Source organism: Pleurodeles waltl, chromosome 6 (assembly GCF_031143425.1).
Source record: "Pleurodeles waltl isolate 20211129_DDA chromosome 6, aPleWal1.hap1.20221129, whole genome shotgun sequence".
Lineage (NCBI taxonomy): Eukaryota > Metazoa > Chordata > Amphibia > Caudata > Salamandridae > Pleurodeles > Pleurodeles waltl.
The window spans coordinates 1,095,254,478-1,095,281,604 of record NC_090445.1 but is presented as its reverse complement, the minus strand read 5'-3'; the positions used below and the strand labels follow the sequence as shown (position 1 = coordinate 1,095,281,604).

At 43.8% G+C, this 27,127-nt stretch overlaps 1 protein-coding gene across 2 annotated transcripts in view; it reads right to left on the bottom strand.

Moving 5' to 3' along the window:
* LOC138300602 (heparan-alpha-glucosaminide N-acetyltransferase-like) overlaps positions 1-27,127 on the bottom strand; it is a 1,159,463-nt gene that overhangs the window by 906,913 nt on the left and 225,423 nt on the right. For both annotated transcript variants that reach the window (XM_069240195.1, XM_069240196.1), the window contains one exon: positions 26,117-26,244. In XM_069240195.1, the coding sequence (XP_069096296.1) occupies positions 26,117-26,244 (128 nt within the window). The remainder of the gene's footprint in view (positions 1-26,116; positions 26,245-27,127) is intronic.

Genomic DNA, 27,127 nt, shown 5'->3' with positions numbered 1-27,127 from the left:
CTGCATGATTAGTTTGGAACACGGCCTAGAGGGCCAAATGTGGGCTAACATTGGCACCTTCCTAAAATACTATTATATGATTAATAAGCCCCCCCCAACACTTTGAAATCAGCTCTCTGGCTGATTTTTGATTCAAAGAAGAGCAGCTCGACCAACTATCTAAATAAATCACTTGATACCCTCCAAATAGATCAGTCTGAATTGAACAAACTCTTGCTCTCGCATACTGCACTTAAAAGCGCCTTGAAAAAACCGACAAAATCACTGTCAATGCGAAGTGACATGGCGAAACTAAAGAACACACTGGTGCTAGAAGCAGTGGCATCATCCTATGCCAACAAACCACCGTGTTTGAATCCACAACCATACCATCAGTGCTTGTTTGGGAAAGCTTTCCTTAAGCAAATCATGGCTGCTAAGTTGATTGGCCTCCTGATTAAAGAAATGAAACCAAAATGGCCCTCTCTTTCCATAAGCATTAATTGCAGGCTCTGTGGATACAAACTGAGTTGTTTAGCCACTTATTGCCCGGTTTCTGAACACCCTGCGCACCCTGTTAAAACGGCTCTTTTTAACCCACAGAATAATAACCTACGAGTCCAGGAACTTCGTCTTTACAATAACTGAGCCAACTGACCTGGCCATATTTGGCAAATACATCAGCCTAATACAAGAACTCCCTAGAGAACTCTACAAGACTGGCTAGATGTTCCTTCATCAGTAAGCCATTGATGGCTAGCAGTCTCCACTGTTTGAACTTGTGTATCTCACATTACGGCTGTTATTATTGCTTCCAATTTATTGTCTTTTATGGTCTCTTTTTATACTGAATTTTTTAATCTTTAGCACTTGACCGGACAGCCGTATTCGATAAGTGTTCAGTCATCACTTGACACTTTTACACTTTTGTGCATGGGTATATGTCCGCTGCTATGACCTCAGATTCTTCTTAGAATATTTGCACTTCATGGTCATCCAAGTTACTGTTGAGCACTTTATATGTCTGCTGCGAACTTTAGGCTTTAATTCAGAGCATTAAATGTAACCGTCAAGACATTTCTTTCTTTTAAATAATGAATCATTTTAATGCATTTGTTTCTTGCTCAGGCTATTTACTGCAAATTATTTCACTTCTCTACAGATATTGTAAAGATTTTAATTAATCATACAATAAAGGTTTGCTAAATGGTAATTGGCAGTCAGTGGTCGTGGTACAACAGGGCGCATATGGAATTGGGCGCTGACCACAACAGAGCATTGGCCAGACACACCAACCAGGTATGTTCTGGTGAAAGATGTTACTTTCTGACTTTAGTTCTTTAATTCCCAATTCACACCAGAAGTACACTTTGAAAGACCCCAGGACCACAGAAGAGGCACTTAGCTACTCACAGGGTGGCAGGTTAAGTCCACAACATGGTCTGGTCCTCATAAGCTGGGCAGTTGTAGAAAAGGTTCCCTTGCAGCTTGTTGTATCACTGTAACTTTAACAGGAGGTCAGTCAACTGACCAATAGATTCACTTCTGGGGTCCTGTATTCCTTACCACAAAGCAGGACACTCCTTCTTCTGAATCTTCACAGCTCCAAGACTATTCTGATTTCAGGTTCTGAGGGTGGCCACTTTTGTACCCAGTGCCAGCCTATGGGTGGGGGACAAAACTTTATCTACCCACTAACCAGATCTGTTCAGTCCTTTTCTGAGTTTAACTCCGGCCTGTCTATTGAAACAAAATGCAATGCCAGGCTAGGCATCAAGTTCCTAAGTGTTTGCTAGGCGGAACCTTTTTAAAGGATAATCAGGGAAGGGTGCAGCTCCTTCCCAGCCATTCTGTCAGGAAGACCCTCTACACCAAGGCCCCTTTATCCACTGTCTGCCACAATACACATTTCTCAGTATGGTGACCACCGCCAACCAAAGAGCAACTGGCTACTCACAGAAAGCTAATTTAAACTTCAGGCAGGGAAATGCCAACCTTCTAAAAGTAACACAAAAGGATGATGGACAGAGTGCTGAAACTTTCCAGAACACTCACCCCCAGTCACAGAAATGGGGTTAATTCATTGTTCTTTTGCTCACCATGCCACTACAATTTGGACCCAGCCATATGCAAATCAGTCTTGATCTTGCTTCCCAGCAGAACAGTCCAACCCGAAATGCCAGGCCAGGTCCTCCCTGAACCAGAAACCAGCATCCTGGGACCGTTTTCAGGATATCACCCTTCATCAGCCAGGCTAGCTTGAATCTTGTGGCACAGTGAGCAAAATACCCAGGTCTGGGCATACCATGGCCACTTATGGTGACTTTAGCAACACAAAAGGCTGATGGACAGAGTGCTGAAACTTTCCAAACAATCACCACAGTCACAGATCTGGGTTTAATCCATCGTTCTTTAGCTCACCATGCAACCTCAGTTTGGAGACAGCCAAATGCAATTCAGTCTTGACCCTGCTCTCCCTGGGACCAGTCCAGCCCAACCTGCCAGGCTAGGCCCTCCCTGCACCAGAAACAAGCATCCTGGGACCGGTTTAGGGGTATCACTCCTCATCAGCCAGGCTAGATTGAATATAGTGACACGGTGAGCAAGGGATCAGGGAGGTTCAGTGGGTTCTGCAGTGCTATCCCAAACTCCAAAAACGTTCTCTCTCAATCAATTGTAGCAAAGTATGTCCATTCATGTGAAGAGTACCTCTGACTGGGCAGTCCTGTTCTCCTTGCTCTCCTCAGTGCCAATACATTTTTCGCTCTCACTTTGATCAGAGTTCTCAATGTCCTGTAGGACTGTCTGTGGCACACGTTCTTTAGGCAGACTCAATTTCACTCTTTCTTGCTTTCTGGACCATCACCCTCCAGCTTCCACTCCTCGCCTTCTCAAAGCACTAGGTCCTTCGGCAGGGTGTGAATCTGAATTTGACTTGTTCACCACCACACAATGGGAATCAGTTGCTTCAGCTTGCTCTGTAGCTTTCGCTAGACCCCCTCAGACCAATCAGGTGCTGTTTTAAACTCTGTCTGACCTCTTACAGCTTGACTAACCTGCTGCTTTCATCTCCCTGTCACTACCAGCACTTCTGGAACAGGTGCTTTCACATCAAGGGGAAACTCAACTCTGTGTGTATGGGAAGCATACATCCAATTAGGAAGACCTCCACACTTCACAGCAGTCGTTGTAACCAAGATGACTTGATATGGCCCACACTAATGAGGTTCCAAACACATCTTTCTTAGATGTTTCTTCACCAAGAACCCATCACTGGGACAGAGGTCATGGTACTGCTCTTGATGCGGAGGGGATGTAGCTTCTCCAACCTGATGAGACACAGAACGCACCACGTCAGCTAGCCCTTTACAGTAATCAAGGACTATATAATCTGTAATGTTCACAAGTGCATTCGCAGGAAATGATGGTAGCCTCATCACCCTATCCATGAGGTTCTCATGAGCAGGCAGTCCTGTAATCTGATCAGGTACACTGTGAAGACTCCTCATCTCAAGAGGCACAGCATCATGCCATTTCTGAGATGTCAGAGCACACATCTTTGCCTGTCTGGATTTCAGCGTCCTAGATACCTATTCAACAATACCCAAAGCCTCAGGTCTTTGGCTGTAGTATAATCTCCACCTGAAAGCTGCACACAACAGTCTCAGGACCTTATTATTAAAATGAGTCCACGATCTTATTCAGGAGAAGTCGGGAAGCCGAACCTGGGTATAAGTTACCTCAACAGCATTATTGTCAACAGTGAGACTGTAATTTCTTCTTGTTGGTTAAGCTTCGACCCAATGCAAGAAGATGTACATAATCAACAGGACAGTTACACACAGGCATCTTGATGAAGTCCAACTGCATCCCGTTAATAGGTGGTCCTGATCTTCCCATATGACTCCGTGTTACTGCAGTTCTTTTTACAACATTGTTCTTCTGACACACAACACATTTGTGGCACAAAGCTTCAGGCTTTAACCTGAACCTGGGGTTAAACCACATTTTTCTAAACAACCTCACCATCGTGTCTCTAGCAATATGAGCTGGACTGTGAAAATGCCTAGCTACTGGCGGTAACAACTGCTCGGTAACACTGGTCTTACTTATGTCTTTTGATCAGTCCCAGAATTTGTGCAGGGCACCTGACCGGTGCAACCTGCTCAGGTAACTTTAGCGCTTCAAGGACGTTCCTCACTTGCTCGCCATTCTGGATTAGGGATGCAGAAGATGCCGTAAACCTCCTCTTGGACCACAACTGCCAAAAGTCATGAACGACAGTAAAGCCATACCGACAAATCAGTAAAAATTGTCGCTTTCAGCTGCTGTGAACCACCCTAATAAGAGCAATCAATTCAGATACTTGTGTAGAAAATATTCCTTGAAACCAGCTTCAACAACTCCAGTAAATGTGCAGACAGCATAAGCAGCTCTCAGACGTCCTCCACTTGTCTTGTAAACATGAGCCATCAACATAAAGCACAAAATCAGGTTCAGGTAGTGTCTCATCTCATATAGCTGGTCTTGGTTTAATGCATATTCAGTAACATTGAGACAATCATGGTCCACTTCACATTCATCATTTTCTCGTTCAGGTACAGGTATCAAGGAGGAAGGACTTAGAACACCACAGCACTTGACAGTCACATTTTCTGCCATAAGAATGATTTGTTCACACTTGGTAAGGCAGCACCTCTTCGGGTGCTAGATTCTAGTCCTTAGAACCCAAAGAATGAGGAACATGCACAGTTAGCGGGTAACCAATAACTGTATTCTAACACCTCTCTATGCTGACGCTGACATCTACCGCCGCTTTAAGGCATCCATGCAGCGCAGAAGCCATGGGATCAAGAGTAGCAGAGAAGTAGGCTATAGGCCTCCTAGCATTTCCATGTGTTTGTGTAAACACTGAGAGTGTACGGTCCTCCCTCTCACCAGAGCAAAGTGCAAATGATTTATTGTATTCCAGAATTTCCAGTGCTGGGGCATGACAGAGACTTTCTCTCAGCTCTAGGAGGGCAATTAAGCGATTGTTATCCTAGGGTACCAGATCAGATACATCCTTGTGTGTCAGCCTCTGCAAAGGTTGGCCACTAGGAAAAAGTTGGGTTTCCACTGGAGACAGTAACCCATAATTCCAAAAACATCCTGATTTTTTTCTATGTAGTTGGTGCATTCATTTTTACAGTGGCTAAAATTCTCTTTTGTGACAGTTTTCTCACTCCTTTCTCAAAGTGATTTCCAAAATATTGCTTTCTCACAATAGTGCTAGTTTCCTGGGGATACTTTATGTCTATTCTCAGAAAGGTGGTTCAACAATGCCATAGTATCTCCTGTGCAAGCGACAGGTAGGTTGTCAATGTATTGTATTAGGACTGAGTTACAAGGCATGACCAGGGACTCTAGATTTTTCATAAGAATCTGGTTGAATATTGAGGGGCTCTCAGTATATCTCTGTGGAACTTGGCACCATGTCAAAACACGATTCCCAAACCGAAATGTGGAGCAGAACTGGTTGTCCTCATGCAACTGTATGGAGAAAAAGGCTCGGAGCAAATCAATGTCAGTGAACCACTCAGCTTCATATGGAATCTGAAACAATATCACAGCTGGATTCGGTTTCACAAGACAACGAGTAACAACAATGTTGTTCACCCTTTGCAGGTCCTGCATGATTCGGTACTTCCCACTCTGCTTCTGTAAGTCCATAATGGGTGAATTACAACGGCTTCCCATAATTCCTTTCAAGATCCCCTAATGAATCGTGGACTTGATCAAGAGTGTTATTCCAGTAATCATTTCAGGTGTTAAGTTGTACTGGGGCATTCTCGGATACTAAGCATCTGGTTTGACTATGTTTGGGACAGACCCAACACCTTTAATCAGTCTGATGTTTATTCCTGAGAAATACCACACCAGAGGCTTAACTGTATCTTTAATGTCTGGCAGTAAATTATTAATTGTCTACAGAGTAAACAATGTACTGTAAGATCCATAATTCACCAACTTAAAGGCAACATCCTCATCATGAGTCCGCATCTCTATGCCTGTTGGCATACAATAGATGACGTAGTTCAACTTGCAGAGGAGGTCCCTTCCTAGAAGACTCACTGGACTAGAATCACACACTACAAATCTGCAATTCTCTTCGAAAGATCTTATTTTAATGGCTATTTCTGTTGTTTCTTGGGTTGTCATTTGTTTATGCGACATTCCTTTAACTTCGATAATTTTTCTCACAGGGAGTAGGTTTGGAAATTCTACTATTCTTAAAGTAGAATGGGTAGCACCAGTGTCAACCAAAAATGACACGGGGTGGCCATTCACTTCACTATCTATAAATGGACCACTGTTGTCTACCTCCAAGACTGCACCAAACACGCAATATGTCTTCCCCTTAGGCACTGTCAGGCTGACTGATCAAAGCCATATTTCTCAACTGTCTCAAACATGGGAAACTATTGAATAGGAGTATTGTCTAGAAGCACATTTGTGTTCATGTTCAGGGCTAGATTTTACTTTCATCTAGAACCATTAGCATTTTGCTGTGTGCTTCACTGGAGCATGTGGCGCATTAAAATTCTGTCTTCTCTGTCTTTGACCATTTTGCATTTGTGCAGGATTGTTATTATGAGATGGTACAAACCCTGAATTTTGAAGGTGATTAGCTGGGTTAAGATGATGTTCCCTATTCCAAGGCCCCAACTTGTTGCAGAAATAATAAGGGGTTGTCTTCTTCAAGCTATTGACATCCATCTTTGTACTAAGATCAATTGAGACTCCTCAGCCTCTACCCTGCATTTGATTTGGTCCCTGTTGGTGCACTCCTTGGAGCAGCTTTCATCTGAGCAACCATCAACTACTTCTTCGGCTTCTTCTGCTTCATATCATGTTCATCACTGCAATACTTTGCATACTTTGAGATCTCATCAACTGATTTACTCTGCCAGCAGATCAAGTGTTCATGAATCATCATGCTATTCTCGGGTCTCAATCCTGTGACAAACCTGGACACAAAATGTCCCATATCCTTGGGTTCAGTGTCTCCATTTCACTATACTGCTTGAATGCCTGTAACAATGTCTCATAGCTAGGATGAATCGATTCTTTGGGTTCCTGAGTCATTCTATTGATTTTAATCAAATCTATATCTTGAGGTGGTACTTTCAACTTCAAAAATCTGCTAATACTTTTTCATCGGCAACATCAAAGGACTTTTCGTCAACAGACTTCTCAGAGGTTCTGATTCAGGACACTGAATAGACACCTTACATTCTGCCCACAAGTAACACGGAACCACAGTATCAAACAGAGTGTTGAAATTGGCTCACAACACCTGCAAAATCTTCTCAAATCTCTCAACTTGTTTATAACACTCCACTGTTTTTTCTCTCAGTTTTGGGAAATCATTAGTGAATGGTGCAAGATCACTACTGCGCCACTGTGCCACCAGGCTCTTCTATCAATGGGAAATTTGTTGTGCCCACTCTCCCTCTACAGGTTTCTTTGATTCTTTCTTTCGCGCCCATCAGGCTTCCCATTTATCCAATTCATTGCATTTCTAGATATTTTGAATCAGTTCTTTAATTTTTGTTTTCATCCCTGGAATTCTCATATCGATTATATCCTCTTCCTTAACACATACACTATAACTTCTCCTTAAAGCTTTGTCTTGTTGCAGTCTACCTCATATCTCTGAGCTATCTCCACTAGTTTGTTATAAACTTGTCCTGGTGTCTGGTAATGTCTTTACACATGAACACAAGTTTATTTTTATGATAAATATCAAAACAAGGCATTTCAAGATCCCCGCTAATCATCTTGCATAGTTCCAATTTTAATTTCGCCACATCTACTAAATTCACTACTGCCGGGGACTGAATTGTTCCCTGACTCAATTCAGTACTTATGCTTTCCCTTGAAGGAGTATCACCATTAAAAGCTTTCATCCACTCGTGTATGTCCTTGGCACTAAGACTTTGTGTTACTACAGGATTTTAGGTATATTTCCAGCTCCCTGGGCACCACTACTAAAATGTAAAGGTGGCTCCCATATGGGTGTTCCAGTAGTTAGCTAAGTTTGGTAAAAAAAGTAAAAAGTTGAATCAGCATGCGCCACACATGGAAACGTTGGGTGCGTTGGAACAAAGGGAAGAAATTCTAGCACATCAGGACTCGCTACAACTTTACCTGAGCCACCTACTGTACCTGGGACAGCCAATTTATATGTTGTCTTTCCTGGGCCTTCAGGCTTGTACATAGGGACCATAGGACCAATAGTACTTGGGACAGTAAGAGTATCAACAATGTTTGAGGCAGAATCAGCTGGAGCATAAACTCCTGAACCCTTTCTCCTTGGTCATAATGTACATTCATCAGAATGACCTCAACAGGATCAGGAGTCACATTTACCACGGCAGTAGTGAATGCAACGTTTCCAATACTACCTGTATCATTTCCACCCTCCTTCTGAGTCTCATTATATGGGGGTGGACGTTCAGACAATAACAAATCCAGAAAGCTGTCTCCAGAATCGCTGACCTCATTCATATCATCGGGTTCCTTTTGCTTTCCCTCTTTTTGTTTCTTGTCTCTCTTCTTTCCTTTTTGTCCCTTAAAGGTTTTGCTCATCAAGACTGGATTCAATCTAACTTGCTGTTTCGTATCAGGCCTCCATCTTTTCTGTTCAGCATCCTATCTAGCAGCCGCATAAGTTTTCACAGCTCTTCAGGCTCTAGCCTGATATTTCTCTTTTTCTCTAGTGTGAGCAGCATTTTCCGAGGCAATTAGTGCCTCATACTGTGCAGGCCTAGGGGTGGTTTTATCTCATTCAACACTCTCCTCAGATTTTCAATAATTCTCAAATTGAATGTGCCATATCAGTGTAACATCAATGCACCTTCATCTTCTGTGATCCTGTGCCATTGACTAAGCCAAATGCATGTATGGAGCCCTACATTTATCACCATGTAATGACCCGGGGTATCTTCGGGAGGTGCCTTTTCTCCCTCCTTTGCAACACACCAACTGCCCAATCCCAGCATGGGGCACTGTGAAGTCAACCTCGCTTCTTGAAACAGCTCACCCACAACTTGTGTGCACACACTCTCTTCAACATTGTAGGCATATAACAAAATGCAATGCAATAACCTTTGTCTGCTCCACTACAGAATCAATAGTTTCCAGTCACACAAGAGTATCAAACACTGTGAATGTAACCTCGACTAGCGGGGTGTCATCCAGATTAGTACAGGTTCACTCTGTGCATTACGATCCACTATTCCAATTGCCTACCATTCACACAAAGATAAAGGTCCTATCTCAATTATGCTGTTGATGACGTCTCACGACGAGTACCACCAAACTTAGCACCAATCACAATACAGCGTCTTATACTTTTAATATTATCCTGGGATCTAAGGTCACATCAGACCTGATAATAACTTCAACTTCTTTACTAAACACTACACTCACACAAATTTCAAAACATCTATGCAAAAAATAATTTGAATCAGAAACACCCCAAACTAGACATGAGCCACTGCAATTTGCGTCCCTATTGATACTCACTCCTCTACTGCTGATATGACTCTCTTCTGAATCTCCAAAACTCTGTGGATCCTCCAAAATCTGGACATGGGAAATGGGGATTTACTAATCTAGAATACGGGGTTCTAGTTCTACTTACTTGGGGATCCTAACCATCCTACATCGCTACCATCTGAGAACACATCTGGCCCATTTTCTAATTTCTCTGGTTCTGACGAATATTTTTAGGAGTTTCGATACTTTCAATTCAAATAACAGTGTGGCCCATTTGGCCACACTCTAAATCTCGAAGTCAAAATTAGAGTTCAAAAGTTTACTACAAATTCAAGGACAGGGTTTATGTGAATGAGTCTCAGAAACATGCCATATAAGAACAGAATCACCAAAGGTGAGTTAAAGAGTCTTGTGAAATTAAATCATAAAAGTATAAGATATACAAAAATATCTGTTGCAGTAATACAAAAGATACGAAAACAGCACTTGATGATCAGAGTCAAAATTGTGATCCTCCTGTCTAATCGTTTAAAAACTAACTAAAGCTAAATATTCTAATTAAGCTATGGGGAAACCTAAAGATTTCTCCGGAAATGCAGAAAATGGATAATAGTCAAAAGTGTCAGCATAACAGAAACCTCAGTAGAAGTTCTGCAAGAGAGAAATGTGTAGCTTGAAGCCACTCAGCCAAAGAAAGAATAGAGAGATATTTACTCCTATAAGTCTCAAGGGGAGCAGCTCTAGTCAAAGGGTAAAAAGCATCTGTCTCACCTAACTGAACAACCGTTTAGACCTTGCAGAACCTTGAAGAATCCATTGTTGGAGTGTAGTTTCTGTAATCAAAATTAACATGAAATGCTTGCAAATTAATTTATGTTGATGCCGCATAGAAAATGTATTAATGTGCTTCTATTATACACGTTTGAAATGTGCCCACGGGGTATGGCCACCAATGTATACGATGATTAATGAAATTGATTAATAATGGATTATTAATGCACTAATGTATGATTTTGTATTAGCATTAAGAGTTATATGCTAAGGATTTGCTAAATTAATCACTAGGCCTTAGTTAGCAAGAGTCTGGGCCTAGCTGCCTGGTCTCATATTAAATATGTTTTTCTAAACGTGCAATGTGCTGTTTTGCTGAAGGACATGTAACTGTACTTTTCCAGAAGCTAGAGATGTGTGTGAAGCCGTAGTAAATTCTTTCTCATGAGACCCGACTTTCTCAAGGAGACATTCTTGTTGAATGCAACAGTGTAATTCGCTACTGGTGCAAGGTCGCCTGAACTGGTAAAGACAATGGGACTACTGACTGAGACCACAAGTGTAACTTTTTGGTACCTGACATTCTACCCGTTGGAGACGTCAATTACAGGAGCCAATAAACTACGTGAGAACTGTCTTAAGTGAAAATTCTAGTAGGGTGATCAACGGATCATTGGATAAAGATAATGATACCAAACTTTGCGCAATTGGAAATTAGGAACCTGTACGACAAGATTGATATAATGCCATGTCACAAGGAGAAATTGGCCATACTACACCATTCTTTGCCATTACCTAGCCACTTTGCCTTTGCGTGCCATTACTTTGACATTCTGTCTTAAAGACTTTGCTGTTTGATTCTTCAAACCATCGTCATCCTTGCCTTGCCTGATCCATACTTCTTCTCCTTATGAGGGAAGTGTTCCTTATTGCCCTGTCTTGCTGAACCTTGCTGCTTACCCCGGCTGATGGCGAACCGACTGATGTCCGGAGGACGAAGACTGACTCTGTATGCTAACCCATTACAGAGGGTAACTATATAATGATGAAATTGTAATTGTCTATTTTCCTTTTCTTTCTATGTACAAACTGCTCTTTTGATAGAGACCATAATTAGATGTTTTCTAAATTTTTGTTACTAAATTGTTTTGCAAGAAGCCCAACATGCTAATGCTAATTCGAGGATAGTCAAGGAATACACTAAAAAGGTACAACTAGACAAATGACTGGATCTTTGCTTTGTTGGATAATGCGCTAATGATACTCTGCTGAAGTTAATTCATGTTGACATCATGCTTTGTTCTAATGTTCGTGATCTTTGCTTTGATGAAGTCTTATTTAAGTTGCCATATTGTGACATTGTTGATGTGTTTTCTGGTATTGAGACTAATAAACTTACTAGTAGAGTGCAACAAATAGGGAATAAATATCATAAAATTATTAAATTCTGTGTGGTTATTCATGGCTGAAAGGTCATGGTGTGTTTCGATTCTTATTAATGTTATTAACTAAAGTGATTGATTTGCTATTGTGATTATTGATGAGTTTATTGAAATATTGATCGACATGCTGATTAGTTATCTCATCTTAAGGTGTCTCCAATCAGGGTCAAAAGATTCATTGGCCTAAAACGAGTGCCAGAGTAAATAAATTACCAAGGGCGGGACGCGTTATCACCATCTCATCATCACCAGTAGTTGCCATCTTCCGTGCACAGTTTGGAATTTGCATCTCCCATTAGACTTTCAGCCCACAAATCAAATATCAAGACGACCTTGGGTACCTCCCTTGTCCAGGAACTCACAAAGGAGTTCTTCTTACTCATCTGTTTGTTTGCACTCCTTGTCCTTGCCAACTTATCCTCCTGTACACCATTTTATCTCAAATACACAACATGCCTTTTAAAAACTGTAGACTTTTGCAGACGCACCTGTAAATAAAGAATAATGCAATGCGAGCAAAACTCCACATTGAAAGTTAAACATATAAAAACATTTCAGGTCTTCACTTGAGTCAACTTAACAAGCAGTTCAATGCACATTCAAATACACGGCTATACGTTCATTTCTCATCATAAATGGCATATAACTTTGATTATAAGACTTCTAACAATAACACTATAATCTTAATACATTGAATATAAATGCATACATGTAACATATTTGTTGATTAATGTAATTATCAAACATGCATATAACTTTCTACATGTCTACTTGTGAGTGCACTTTGACAACTATAATATTTTGATGCACCACTTTAACATTAATACATTAAAGCACACATTACATAGGCCGTTTATTACATTTTTATGTCACTTCCACAATTCACAAAACGGTACAGCCAAGTCTCATAACCAACCCAATATTCATTAGAATGTGCATTTTCAAAAAGTACTGCTTAGTGAAGAATACCAAACTTCATGGAAATGTGTGTCCTTCCCTATTCTGGCTAATGATACCGATCCAGTGTGCTTTAAAATGTCAGAGGGGTAGAACCTCTAGTCACCCGCTGCCCTGTAAAGTTGTATTTGAGTTATATCCAGTCTTTACCAGTGTTACTGAAACAGTATGCTTTAAAATAATCCATTTGCCACAACCCTACCTGGAAATGTATTTTCGCTGAATCCTCAACCACCCCCTACTCAAGTATTTGAATCATAGTCTGTTTTGACCGATGTTAATATTCCATTTTACTTTAAAATAACTATTTCCCACTAAATTTTCCAAACATAATTGTTATGTTGAAGGAATTGAATATGCACAACTCTCTATAAAATTGTCCTCAAATGTTATCCAATTTGACTAGTGTTGCTATTCCAATCTGTTTTAACAATAAACCCCATGAATACGATTTTAATATGATCCCCGTTTTAGCCAATGTAATTAGTTCAATGTGTATTACAATACACTTTTTTCCGCATATGGTTCTTCAAAAAATCCGTGTGAGAGAACGCCCCCTGCCTGCTTGTAAAATTGCTTTTAACACCTCTCTAGTTCGCTATGAATTTCCCAACACAACCCTTAAGTGTGATTTAAATACTGACCCTCGGTTTGTCTGCCCAACTATATTCTGTCACAGCCCAGTCATTTAGAAATTTCTGCTATGACCCTTCTTCGGCACTTTAAAATGTGTGACCCAGGGTTTGAGCAGGCCTTCCGTTCAAACCAATCAAGTCAGCATTTCTGTAGTGCTAAGGACAAAAGCAGAGCTGTTTGGTGTTTTCTCCAAGGAGGAGTTGCTTAATTAACGTGGCAATCAAGGCACCTCTCCTGCAAACACTGTAAAACGTCTGTATGACTTTACCGAACATGTCAGGTGTCTCGGTGTTACAAGTGAGGCGTGGGACAAGCCCGCGTGCACGTTTCACTCAGCTTTTATTTCGTAATTAAAATCGCAGCCATCCATCACGAGCCTACGATGTCACCTGCGGGAAAACTGCAACGAAGGCGTCTTGGCTCGTGGGGGCTGTGGGAGAAAGCGCCCCCGGCTCATAAGCAAGTGTTTTAAAATAATTACAGTGGAGAGGCGTCGATTCGCAGCAGTGACCAAGGCCTTTAGGAAATTAAATATGGTTAGCGAGCTAAAAGTATTACCCTCGCGTTTAATCACGTCATTATTAGAATATGTCTTCGCCTGGGCTGCCAAAGGGGGCTGGAGAGACTTTGTGGGCGGAGGAGACATCTTTGTTTGATTTGATGATTTCATATAATGCATAATATAAAATCAACCATTCCAGTCCACTGTAGACTAATGGTAATCAGAAAGTATATGCCAAGAGGAGGGAAATTAAGCGATTCGGCAGCCACGACGCTCTCCACACAAATTTGGACTGAACGCATTTGCCCCATAATGAACAATCTCCAGGACAGTTTAGTGATTTCAACAAAAAAACTTTCTAGCTAAAAACAAGCATTGACAAAGCCAATTGGCCTCGCTTATGCAAGTGCTATTGGCTTTGGCAGTGTGTTTTAGCCTTGTTGTACACCAGCATGGCTGCTGTTCACTGTGGTTAAAAGTTAGTGGTGTACAGGAGAGTGATGTGTAGTGTCATAGAGCGGAATGGCGAAGAGTGGAGCAGAGTGTTGTAGAGAGGAGTGACATAGAGTGTTGTATATTAGAATAGCACAGAGTGGAGTCATATACAATGGCATACAGTGGAGTGCTGTAGAGTTTAGTGGACTGGTGTAGAGTGCACTGGCGTAGAGTGCTGCAGAGAATGGTGATGCAGAGAATGGTGATGTAGAGTGTAGCCGCATAGAATTCAGTAGCGTACAATGCATCACCATAGAATGCAGTGGTGTAGATTAGAGTGGTGTATAGTAGAGTACAGTGGTGTAGAGCGCAGTGGTGCAGAGTGAAGTGCTGCAGAGTAGAGTGGCATAGAGTACAGTGGCATAGAGTGCAATGATGCAGAGTAGAGTAGAGTGGCATAGAGTGCAGGGGCGTAGAGTGGTACAGAGTAGAGGGGTGTTGACTGATGCACAGTACAGTGGTGTAGATTATGGGTTTGTAGTGTGCAGTTGCATAGAGTGGAGTGGCACAGAGTGGAGTGCATAATGTAGAGTGAAGTGGCATAGAGTGGTATGGTGCAGGGTAGAATGAAGTGGCAAAGAGTAGAGTGTAATGGCATAAAGTGGTGTAGAGTGCTGTGGCATAGAATGCATTGGTGCAGAGTAGATTAGAGTGGCTGGATTGGTGTAGGGTGCCGGGCTATATAGTGGAGTGGTATAGAGTAGAGTGCATTGGCATAGAGTGTATTGACATAGAGTGGAGTGGCATAAAGTGGAGTTGTGCAGAGTAGGGTGAATTGGCCTAGACTGGAGTGGTGTAGAGCGAACTGGCGAAGATTTAAGTGGTATATAGTAGAGTGGCGTAGTGTGTTTTGGCATAGAGAAGGGTGGTGCAGAGTAGAGCAGAGAGGCATAGAGTGAAGTGGCATAGAGTAGAGTGGCGTAGAGTGGAATGGTGCATAGTGGAGTAGAATGCAGTGGCGTTGAGTGTTGTAAAGTGGAGTGGAGCAGAGTAGAGCGCAGGTGCTTGGAGCAGAGTAGTGCAGAGTAGAGTGGAGTGACGTACAGTGGAGTATGCATGGTGTGGGAGCACACTGCCACTACGGACAACACATTTTCAATTGAAATGACCATTACATTTGCACAGACATATAGTTTTACTAATAAAACTGTACAACGCACAAACAATAATGTGTGGAATTGGCATCACCCAGTGTATTTATTTGGTTTGATCATATTAAACTGTTTGTTTCCAGCACACTTCAGAATTAATATCATATATTCTGAGATTCTTGCACAGTTTCATTTATCCTGAGTATCCTGGAAGATTGTCACATAGATCCTCTCACTTTGAAGTCAGAGAAAGAAAAGTAAATGCCAAGCTTCCTGAAAGACAGAGTCTGACATTGGACCTCTGTCTTTAAATGCAAAGAAAATGTGACAAAATAAGAACAAAATTTACAGGCCTATTTACAGAAAGGAGCACTCATGGAAGAACACAAGGAGAGGTAGTTTGAACAGGCTTTGCTCCTTTGGAAAGATGAACTAAAGCTGACCAGCCTAAAACACATAAATTTAGCAAATAGAAAGTCAGAAAAAGTAAGTCACAAAATAAAAAAGCCAGTGGTAAGTAACGGGTGGAATGTATTCCCAGAGAAGCTTTCTTAATGTCACTAAGACACCTTTAACAAACCAGACAGTGGCGCTGTGTGGTAGGCTTCAACCTAAAAAGTGATAAGATGTAGTCAGTACTGGCAATGTCATAGTTTTTTTTTTGCTTTTAACCTCACCAACAGCAGCTACGCTGCTTGTTGATACAATATGTGAAGTGTTCCCATGAAAAGCGTGAAGACCATCATGGTGGGGGTACAGTGTTATAGGGCGCGCTGCCTAGAGGTGCGTTGGATGAAGAGATAGGTGCACAGTTTATGGTTTTCAGTACACTAACAGCTTTATGCATCCTTGCAGATCCCTTTATGGTATTTATTATGATCATAGTTCACCTAGCTTGTTTTTGCACTGGGTTGTCCATTTTTAGATTTGTTGTTTAAAGTTTCTGGTCCTCAGCAGGCATGGCTGGAGAGATAAGTCATGGGGCGATCAGCTCGGGTGTACTGGGAAGCATGATACTGTCATCCCACATCTGATTGTCATTGTGAGATGTCAAGAAGCAAACGCCGGCACCACACTCAAACTCAAACGCAAACTCCAGAGAATCCAGAACACAGCCGCACGCCTCGTTCTTGGCCTCCCCCGCCACGAACGAATCTCACCGCACCTCAAATCCCTTCACTGGCTCCCCATAGAAAAGAGAATCACATTCAAGATCCTCATCCACGCACACAAATCCCTCCACAACACCGGCCCAACCTACCTCAATGAAAGAGTTAACTTCCACACTCCCACACGCAACCTCCGATCAGCCGACCTCGCCCTAGCCACAGTCCCCCGCATCCAACGCACCGCCGCAGGAGGCAAGTCTTTCTCCTACCTCGCCCCCAAAACCTGAAACTCCCTCCCTGCCGACCTTCTCAAAACCAAAGACCTACTGGTCTTCAGAAAGAACCTCAAGACATGGTTGTTCGATCAGTGATCCTCCCCCCTGTTTCCCCTCCCCCAGCGCCTTGAGACCCTCACGGCTGAGTAGCGCGCTCTACAAATTTTTTGCTTGATTGATTGGGACAGAGAAGCGGTTTTATAATGAAACAGCTGATGTTCTGAGAAAATGTCCCCAAGTAAGGATACGTGTTTTTCTGTGAACTTTGGAGACACAGTGTACCACTTGTGATGCCGACCCTATCTTGCTGCAGCCTTGAGGAAAGCACAAAGTGAAAAGAATGTCTTGCTAAGAAAGGCAATGCTTTCCTAGGCGCAAGAACAACTAGATAAAGAAAATAAAACAACACCACGAATGTGGCCTATTCTGAAATAATAAAAATGAAGCAGAATAAAATGTAACTGGGCTAAGGGGCAGAAGTGGCAGGCCTAGGTATTAAAATAACATGTACAGAGACATTACTAAAATGTCTATACAACAAGAGCCTCTGGAGGCAGCAGGTCTATTTATGTTTCACTCGTCTTCATTGCTTAATTTTGCTCACGGAAAGGTGTCACTCATAATTGCAATGAAATTATGAAACTGTCACACAGAGCAATATGAAACCTTGGCAGCTAAGCACAGGCGTGTAACAAAGCACCCTGCAGCCCATGAGGTCCAGGGGTCCCCCAACCCTTCAGGGGCCCATAAATCCTTCAGAGTGGCGCTATTCCACCCAAGGCCAATGAAGATTTGTGAGACATGGGAGACTCGTGAGTCCCTCTTCACATTCTGCCGGGGGCATCATTTTATGTTACGCCACTGGACTCGCGCAGCTGTGCTTCCAACAGGACTTTGTAATTGTGTACAGCAACATTTCATGTCACTCGCCCACAATGCTTTAAAGACATTACTTTTTTAAAACATTTTTGCTCATCACTCAGCTTGTGGTGGTCCTAGGACAATAGGATCACCACCAAAATGATCAGCACGACACACTCTTTCTGTCTAGATCATCTCTGAGTCCCCACACTAGGTTAGTGGGGACCCCAAAATAATAGCCCCCCCCCCACCATTCAGTGTCTTATTAAGTTCTCTCATGGCTAGAACTTTTGTTTTATAGCTGAGTGTAGTTTGTGTTTTAAAGGCCTTCTTTGTACTAACAGTACAGTAGGCCTTCTAGCTCTGAAACGATGTAATGCACTACCCTCTCTAAGGGCTAAATATATGGTTGAACTGCGTTATTTTCTGCCATTTTGTTTTCATGTGGTATACCCTCTAGGGGCTAGCTATATGGTTACATGACCATGTTTCTTACTAATGCTATATTTATTGTGGTGTCCTCCAGGGGATGTTGTGAGCATTACAGTTAACATACTATAATTTTCGAGGGACTCAGAAACTCGCCTCAACATGCTTTGCAGGGAATTCTTTTTACAAAGCATTTTTGCTCATAACTCAGCCTGTGGTGGTCCTAGGAGAATGTGACCACCCTCATAATGTTCGCCACAACATGCTCTTTTTTTTCTAGATCATCTCTAGGCCCACACACTAGATTAGTGGGGACCCCAGAATGATAACCTCTCCCATCACAATTGGGAGTAGTTTGTATTTTAAGGGACTTGTTTGTAATTTCATTGCAGTAGGCCTGCTAGCCTGAAAATGTGCAATACATTGTACTCCTCTAGGGACTAAATAGATGGTTGCACTTCTGTTTTCATGTGGTCATGCCCCCTAGGCGCTAACTGTATGGTTACATGACCATGTTTCTTACAGATGCTATTTTTATTGTGGTGTCCTCTAGTGGCTGTTCTGAGCATTACAGTCAACATACTGCAATATTCGCAGCACTCGAAAACTCACCTCATAATGCTTTGCAAGGCATTCCTTTTACAAAATATTTTTGCTCATAACTCACCCTGAGGTGATTCTAGGACAAAGGGATCACCTTCCAAATCTTCACCACAATGTGTTCTTTCTGTCTAGATCATGCCTGGGTCCCCACACTAGGTTAGCAGGGACCCCAAAATAATAACCCATCCCATCATTTAGTGTATTTTTAAGCTCTCTCATGGCTGAAACTGTTGTATTGCACGCAGGAGTAGTTTGTGTTTTAAGGGCCTTGTTGTTAGGTAGGTGTTGCCCCTCATAACAATGGAGGTGATTGAAAGAAAGATCCTGAGAAACCAGTACCCCTGATGAGCTACAGTATAGTATTCCTAAAAGTCGCCAAAGGATATACAGAGCACTGACAGAAAATATGACCTTCATAAAACTGCGTACGACATTGATGTTAATTGAAGAATTAATGTCTTACCCTTCTAAGAAAGGCTAAACCCTACAGTAATTGAGGTCTCGTTTTTGGAGAAAATGTGTCTCTGTCCTAACTTGGGGCCTTATTTAGAGTCTGGCAAACATGGTTCTACTTTTCACATTACCCCAGCTCAATTTAGAGTCTGAGGAGCTGCCATGTTTTCGGCAGTGGAGTCAAAAAACTGTGACTCAAACAACTGGTCACTTTGCCAACCACTCAGCAGGACACACGCTCGACCCCATCTTCTCCACCACCAATGACATCTTTGTCTCCCACACCTCTGAACTGCACTGGACCAATTACCACTGCATTCACTTCTCCTTCACCAAACCCACTGAACAGCACCACGCCCACCGCCCCCATGAAGAAGGTGAAACAAGGTCTCTGAAGACCAACTCGCCACCGCCTTCTGCCAAACACCACGCTGGCCACCACGGATACCAACACATCAGCAAGCGGCCTCCACCAAAGGATCTCCGACTGCACCAACACACTGGGCTCCCTCTAACAAGCACCCCCCCAAGAAAGCCAGCTAGTCTTCCCCTCCTCTCCAAGAGTCCAAGCTCACCTGCAGGCGGCTCGAGAGAAGATGGAGAAACAGCAAGACCCCGGTCAACCACGCAAACTTCCAAACCGCTGTCACCACACACCACCACCTCATCAGAATCACAAAGAAAACTGCCATTCGGGAATGTATCAATGTCAATGTACACAATAACAAAGAACTCTTTTCCGTGATCAAAGAATTCACTAAACCCAGCACAGACTCCACTGACACCCCCATGACCTCTGCGACAACCTTGCCACCGTCCTCCCCAGCAAGATCTTAGCCATCTATGACGGATTCGTAGCCAAAGACCCACCCACCCCACCCGCCACCAATGTACCCAAAGACTCCAGGTCCCAGCCGGCCCTGCTTAACTGGACCACTCTCTCCACTGGAGACACCCTAAAGATCACGAGAACCATCCACTTCGGAGTTCCCTCAAACATGTGCCCCCACCACATCTTCAACCGAGCCGGAGCCACCATTGCCCCCTGATCTATGCCGCACCATCAACTTCTCCATCGAGTCTGCCACCTTCCCAGAAGCCTGGAAGCACATAGAAATTGACCCACTGCTGAAGAAACCCTCTGCCGACCTGACGAACCTCAAGAACTACAGACCCATCTCTCTGCACCCCTTCTCAGCCAAGGTCATTAAGAAGGCCATCAATGCCCAACTTACCAAATTAATTAAAACCAACCACACCTGGACTCCATCCAATCAGGTTTCAGAAGCAACTACAGTATTGAGACAGCACTCCTCGCAGCAACGAACGACATCTGTACTCTAGTCGACTGAGGGGAAAACGCAGTCCTCATCCTCCTGAACCTCTCCGCCACCTTTGACACCGTCTCCCACCTCACCCTCTACACTAGACTCTACAACGCTGGCATCTGCACCAAAAGCCCTAGGGTGGATCCGCTCCTTACTCACCGGCCGAACTCAGAGAGTCAGGCTCCCACCGTCCTCCTCAAAACCGACAGAGATCAGCTGCGGAGCTCCCAAGGGCTCCCCTCTGAACCCCACCCTCTTCAACATCTACATGGCCAAGCTTGCTAACATCATCAAATTCTACGAACTCAACATTGTCTCTTACACCAGTGACACCGAGCTGATTCTCTCCACAGAAAGCAACTTCCACAACAGCATGAAGGCAGTTGCAGCTGAAGGGCTGCTGCCTGAAACTCAACTTTGATAAAACTAAGTCCTCATCCTAGGTTCCACCCCCTCTGCCTAGGATGGCTCCTGGTGGCCCTTAATGCTCAGAACCTGCCACCACCCCCCACCCCCACAGACCACGCATGCAGCATTGCATCATCCTAGACTCCTCGCTCTCAATGATCCACCATGTCAGCGCCGTCTCATCCTCATCCTTCCACACACTCCACCTGCTCTGAACGATCTTCAAATGGATCCAAATCAAGTCCAGGAGAACAGTCACCCTGGTGCTTATTATCAGCAAGTTAGACAATGGCAATGCACTCTATGACAGTACCTCCTAACACTCCAAAAGAAACTGCAGAGAATCCAAAGTGCCTCGGCCAGACTCATCTTGGACACCCCCTGACGCAGCCACATCTCCAGTCACCTGAGAGACCATTTATTGGCTCCTGATCAACAAAAGAACCACCTTAAAGCTCCTCATACAAGCCTACCAGGCACTTCACAACATCGGACCTGCATACTTCAACCACCGCCTGACCTTCCACCCACCCACCAGGCACCTCCACTCCACCCAACTGGCCCTTAACACAACCCCAGGATACCCAAGAACTCAGCTGGAGGAAGATCCTTGTCTTACCTCACCGCAAAGACCTGAAACGCTCTTCCGCTACACCTCAGGCAATCACCCTCACTACCTCAATTCAAGAAGGACCTCAAGACCTGGTTCTTCGACTGAACTCCCACTACCCCCAGTGCCTCGAGACCCTGACGAGTGATTAGCCAACCACTACAACAACCCTGATTGATTGAGTGGAGCCTTTGCTGGGTCAGCTAGCAGAAACCTTTGACCAATAGCCTGAGTGGCATTGGGTATGTAATCAAAGTACCGTAGATCATCCACCCTACTTAGAGCGAACAATCCAACATTAATTTTTCCTGTTCAAAACCATCAGAAAAAGCTGAGCTGGTCCTGAATTGTAAACCATAAATGCTCCACAAACAATGGGAAAAACCTCTCTGGGTGTCAGGGTCATTTGTTTTGTTTGTATTAACAAACTCCTGCGTTGAAAGTTTGCTTTTGAAAAACTAAAAACTCTGATGTGGGGCTGCCTTAAGCAAGGTACCCACATGCCAAATGTACAGTGCCATCAGTGGAACCGCTTTGGCAGTGGCTCCCCTGAAAGCACAGAGATACCTACCTGCCTGACAGACATGTCTGAATGTGTGGGGATGCACTCTGCCAGGGCTGCAGAGTACATCCTTCCACTGACCTGGCAGAACACAGCACAGCTACCAAGGCCTGAATAAGCCCATTGGTTCTCTACTACTCTAATTTCAAGTATTGCTCAGTTAGGGCAAGCTGCTCCAATTGAAACAGACATAAGCCTGACTAAGGGGGTCATTCAGACCTTGGCGGACGGCGGAGGCCGTCCGCCAAGGTACCGCCGACAAATGACCGCACCGAGGTCAAAAGACCGCGGCGGCCATTCAAACATTTCCGCTGGGCCGGCGGGCGCTCTCCAAAAGAGCACCCGCCGGCCCAGCGGAAATGCCCCTGCAACGTGGACGCCGGCTCAGAATTGAGCCGGCGTAGTTGCATGGGTGCGACGGGTGCAGTTGCACCCGTCGCGTATTTCAGTGTCTGCAAAGCAGACACTGAAATACTTTGTGGGGCCCTCTTACGGGGGCCCCTGCAGTGCCCATGCCAATGGCATGGGCACTGCAGGGGCCCCCACGGGCCCCGCGGCACCCCCTACCGCCATCCTGTTCATGGCGGGTTTCCCGCCATGAACAGGATGGCGGTAGGGGGTGTCTGAATCCCCATGGCGGCGGAGCTCCGCCGCCATGGAGGATTCAATGGGGCAGCGGTAAACCGGCGGGAGACCGCCGGTTTACCCTTTCTGACCGCGGCTGAACCGCCGCGGTCAGAATGCCCTTGGGAGCTCCGCCAGCCTGTTGGCGGTGCTCCCGTGGTCGGTGACCCTGGCGGTCACCGGCCGCCAGGGTCAGAATGACCCCCTAAGTCCCTTAGGTGTTTCTAGTAAGGCGAGAGGTGTGAGGAGTGGAAGCGATTTCTATCAGAGGGGAATCATTTCTTACTGGGATTGAGGACAGTGTGTAGTATGAATTTGTCAATTATTTGAGCTGGTTCCAACTGTGAAACTTTCTCAGCTTTACAATAGCTCAAGAGAAGCATAACTGAGATTTTAGGGCCCATATTTATACATTTTTTGTGCCGCATTTGCGTAATTGTTTTATGCAAAAGTGCAGCAAACTTACAAATTACAATTGTTTGTAAGTTTGTGCGACTTGTGCATCAAAAAATGATGCAAATGCGGCGCAAAAAAAGTATAAATATGGGCCTTGGTGCTCATCTGCATGACAATCGTATGATGGTAAAAGTATGTTCTGCCTGCAGCTAACCCTGGCTGGACATTAAAAGTCTACATAGACCAAAATTAAATTTCCCATTTACAATAAAATGGTACTGATACTGCCCTCCTGATGAAGGTATATCTCAGTAAACATTCCAGTACACAGTACATTATACAGGTTAAAGGAGATTTCAAAGGGGATGTCAGGCTATAGACAGCTATTTCACCATGTGCGTACATTCAAAAGTTCATGCTGTAGTTGATTTTTTTTTTCTTTTTTTTTTTAAGATTAGAACTAATAATAAGCTTCCAAAGTGCACCATGGCCAGTTCTTTGAGACAGGTGTGTCCAAGGAATGCCCTAGAAACTTGAAGGCCGGTCATATTTTCAGAATAACCACTAAATATTTAAATTAATTTCAATTAGATTTATTATGTGTACATTTATTTTATGTGGATGCCCTGAAAACATGGCTTGGATCTAGTTCCAATGGACGTATGTTGGGCACCTCCGCTGGAGACCAAGGCAAAATCAGGTTGCAGAGCATCGCACGCACTGGAATACAGTTTTAACTTAAACCACTCACCATTGTAGTTTCTCTCTGGTTGTCACGTTTCCCCGTCTCCCCTGGTTCAGCAACTGCCAATCACCCCGTAGTTTATTGGATTATTTATGCTGCTTGGCACTTTTGAACCTCGGACTCATTTTAAGGGAAGTGGGTGTGAGTTTAGTGTACAACTGAAGGGTCCTCCACCTTCCTGGGTACCACTTTGCTGTCAACAGCAGAACTTCAGCTGGCTCTACCATGTGGAACCTATCGTGAGCCAGAAGCTGGCCCATGGTCTAAGGAATCAGAAGGCCCACCCTATCAAGACAGGGCAGGGAGTTGTCTCTTAAATGGGCCCACAGTGCAATGACTTACAGTGCTGAGCAAGAAAAATACACACTGTTAATGTTTCCCCTGCACCTTGGGAGAAAACTACCAACACATCAAAAACATAGGGTCTGATTTAGATCTTGGTGGAGGGGAATACACGCTCTGTCATAAACGTGACGGATATTCCATCCACTGTATTAGGATCCCATTATATCATACGGAGACCATAATTATCCGGCAAACTGCCTGCATTAAATGTGTGGTTGAAGTTCCTCTTTCGGACACTTAGCGGTTTCCCTATTTGCAAAAGATCCAGGGGAACCATGAGAAACCATGAGGACTGAGGATCGACATCTCTTTCATTTTGGCAGATGGCTTAATACCACCACCGCCCTCTAACTGAGCTCTTTGGTCTCTAGATTCAGCCAGCTCTGGCCCTACTTTGACGTGGGCTACGCTTTAGAGAGCTCACTGGACTAACGCGCAAGCTACTGCCGTGAGATGTAGGTGGGACTGGGGCACAGTCAGTAAAATAAAAGAATGGTGAGAAATGCTTAATTAAATGAAAATATACTGAACACTGGGGCTACTCCTGATGACTCGGGATGACCTGTAGTGATGTATGGCTGCTTGGCTCATCAGTCTGGGCGCCTAGGACCAGGCCCTGTGTCTAACACGATAAATTAGTGGTTCAGTGACAGAAAGACTCTAAGATCTATACCAATATCTCAGCCCATCACTTAGAGCGAGGGCTCTCTGCTAAAGGTGACGGGGTTCTGGCTCATAATATGGAGCGCGTTGTGCAATAAGTCACACTGAGGACTAGGTGTCTCATCCTAACTAATGGAATGTCTTAAAATATGCACTTGACAAACATGCACACAGAGCAGCAGTCGGGAAGACAAACCCACTGACACCACAATCAACACAGAGCAACTGCCAATTCAGCAGATAGACACCAACCACTAGACAAATGTTCACCCACAAATAGAATAATAGAGAGGAGAGAAACACAGAAATACCAGCAAACGCCCATAGAAAATAAATTTAAATAAAAGAAGACCAACTCAAGACAGACACAAGTCCCCACGTGCATCCACAAGAACATACATAATCAGTGCTTTAAATTGAAAAATAGAAGTGCAGGTACTCTGTACCAGAGTACCTGCTTATTTCTGAGAAGTGCCGGTACTCTCCAATTAAAAGTATTTACGTTTTTCTTGAGATGTGCCGGTACTCTCCCTCTCAAAATAAAAAAGTGCCGGTACTCAGTACCGGAGAGTACCCGCCCATTTCAAGCACTGTACATAATGACATAATACATATTGACAAACAAGAAACAACCCACAAAGTCCAACAGACGTCAGCTCGTACAACGCTAGAGATTAACAGACAGAAAAATGTAAAAACGCCCCTACGTTCTAAAATGAGCTTAAATTGGAGTGAAACAAAACACAATCTATGTGAAAGCTAGAGATCGTGGTGCCTGTTTCGTAAGATGCTCGTGGCACAATCACTATAGAAACTTGCGTTCTCCAAACCTGTTCCTCCTTCCTGTGCCCAGATCAAAACAGCCTCCTTTGGCGTTTCTTTTTCCATGGCTGCAACACAAACTTGGAATATCTTCCTTCTGTCCTTACGATCAGAAACCTGTCTGCTGCGTTTTAGAAAACATATGAAAACCCACATTTGTAATCAATAAACGTCCACAATCCCTGGTGCTGTTATTAGGCTGTGTTAGTCCTACAGCGCCCAGAGGCTCGTGCGTATGAGCAGCACTTTACAAGTATGCCTAACAAAACACGTTGCCTAAACCCATAGCATGCATTTAAAGGCCTGACCCACTTTTACTCTCGCCAACTTCATCAGGTTTATTCGGGCCCCCGCCTATGGCAGAGGTCCAATGGGGGGATTATAGGATGGATCCATTATATGTAACCGGGGTCCACACCTCAGACTCTCGGTTGGCTATGCATTTCATCCTGATGTTTACTTACGAATATAACCATTCACCGGGTCCTTATCCACGCTCAGGCTGCAAGAGATGGCGCTATCGTTGTGTTCGGAGGGAACGGACCTGACTGACACGGTGTACTGCCCATGTTCACCGAATAATTCACTCCACCTGCAGAGAAACAGAAAAACGGAGGAGCGTGTTTTATAACAAATTCAGAAAGTCTTTTTACGATCTTTAAATCACCCCTTTGGGAATGATCCAGTTACTTACAGGAAATCTTCATTACCTTGATTCCTAGCGCTCTTTGCCCCGTCCTAACTGAATTAGATGACCCCGCCTCCAGACAGACCTGGCAGAGGCTAAGGAATGACTATCCCACATCTTGTGTCCTTTCTTTTTCTCCACTGCTAGTGGCAGAAGAACAAACCTCCCACTGCCCCTTATCCTGTAACTTTCACGACCTCTAGTTGGAGGTGCAAACAAGGGAGAGAGAGATGGCTATGGACTGGGACGAGCAGCACCACAAATCGCCATAATGTAGATTGCTGATATGTAATTGGGTCATTACCCACTCATCTTGTCTTCGTCATCCCAGTCATAACTGAATGAGGATACACCAAGCTTCATAAAAAAACATCTGCATCAATAACCAAATAATGCAACCAAACATATTTATTCAGTCGACAACGCCTTCACTGCCTGTTTTAAGACTGTCCAACTAAAATTACATGCATTAGGACCAGCAAGATCTAGTTTATTTGCCTTATAAACGTCAGATGTGAGGACCACATCACAGCCCTTCACATTTCCGGTGGAGATGCACCCTCTGCTTCAGCTTAGGTTACTGAAACTGTTCCTGTGGAATGCCCTTGCATGTTAGATGAAGGGGACATATCCAGCACTTTTTATGATTGTGATATCGCCTGGCGAACCCACAAACTCATCGTTTGAGTTGTGATGCTTTGTCTTTGTTTGCATCAATAAATCAATCAATCAAAGAGATTTAGAGAGCGAGCTACTCACCCGTGAGGGTCTCAAGGTACTGGGGGTG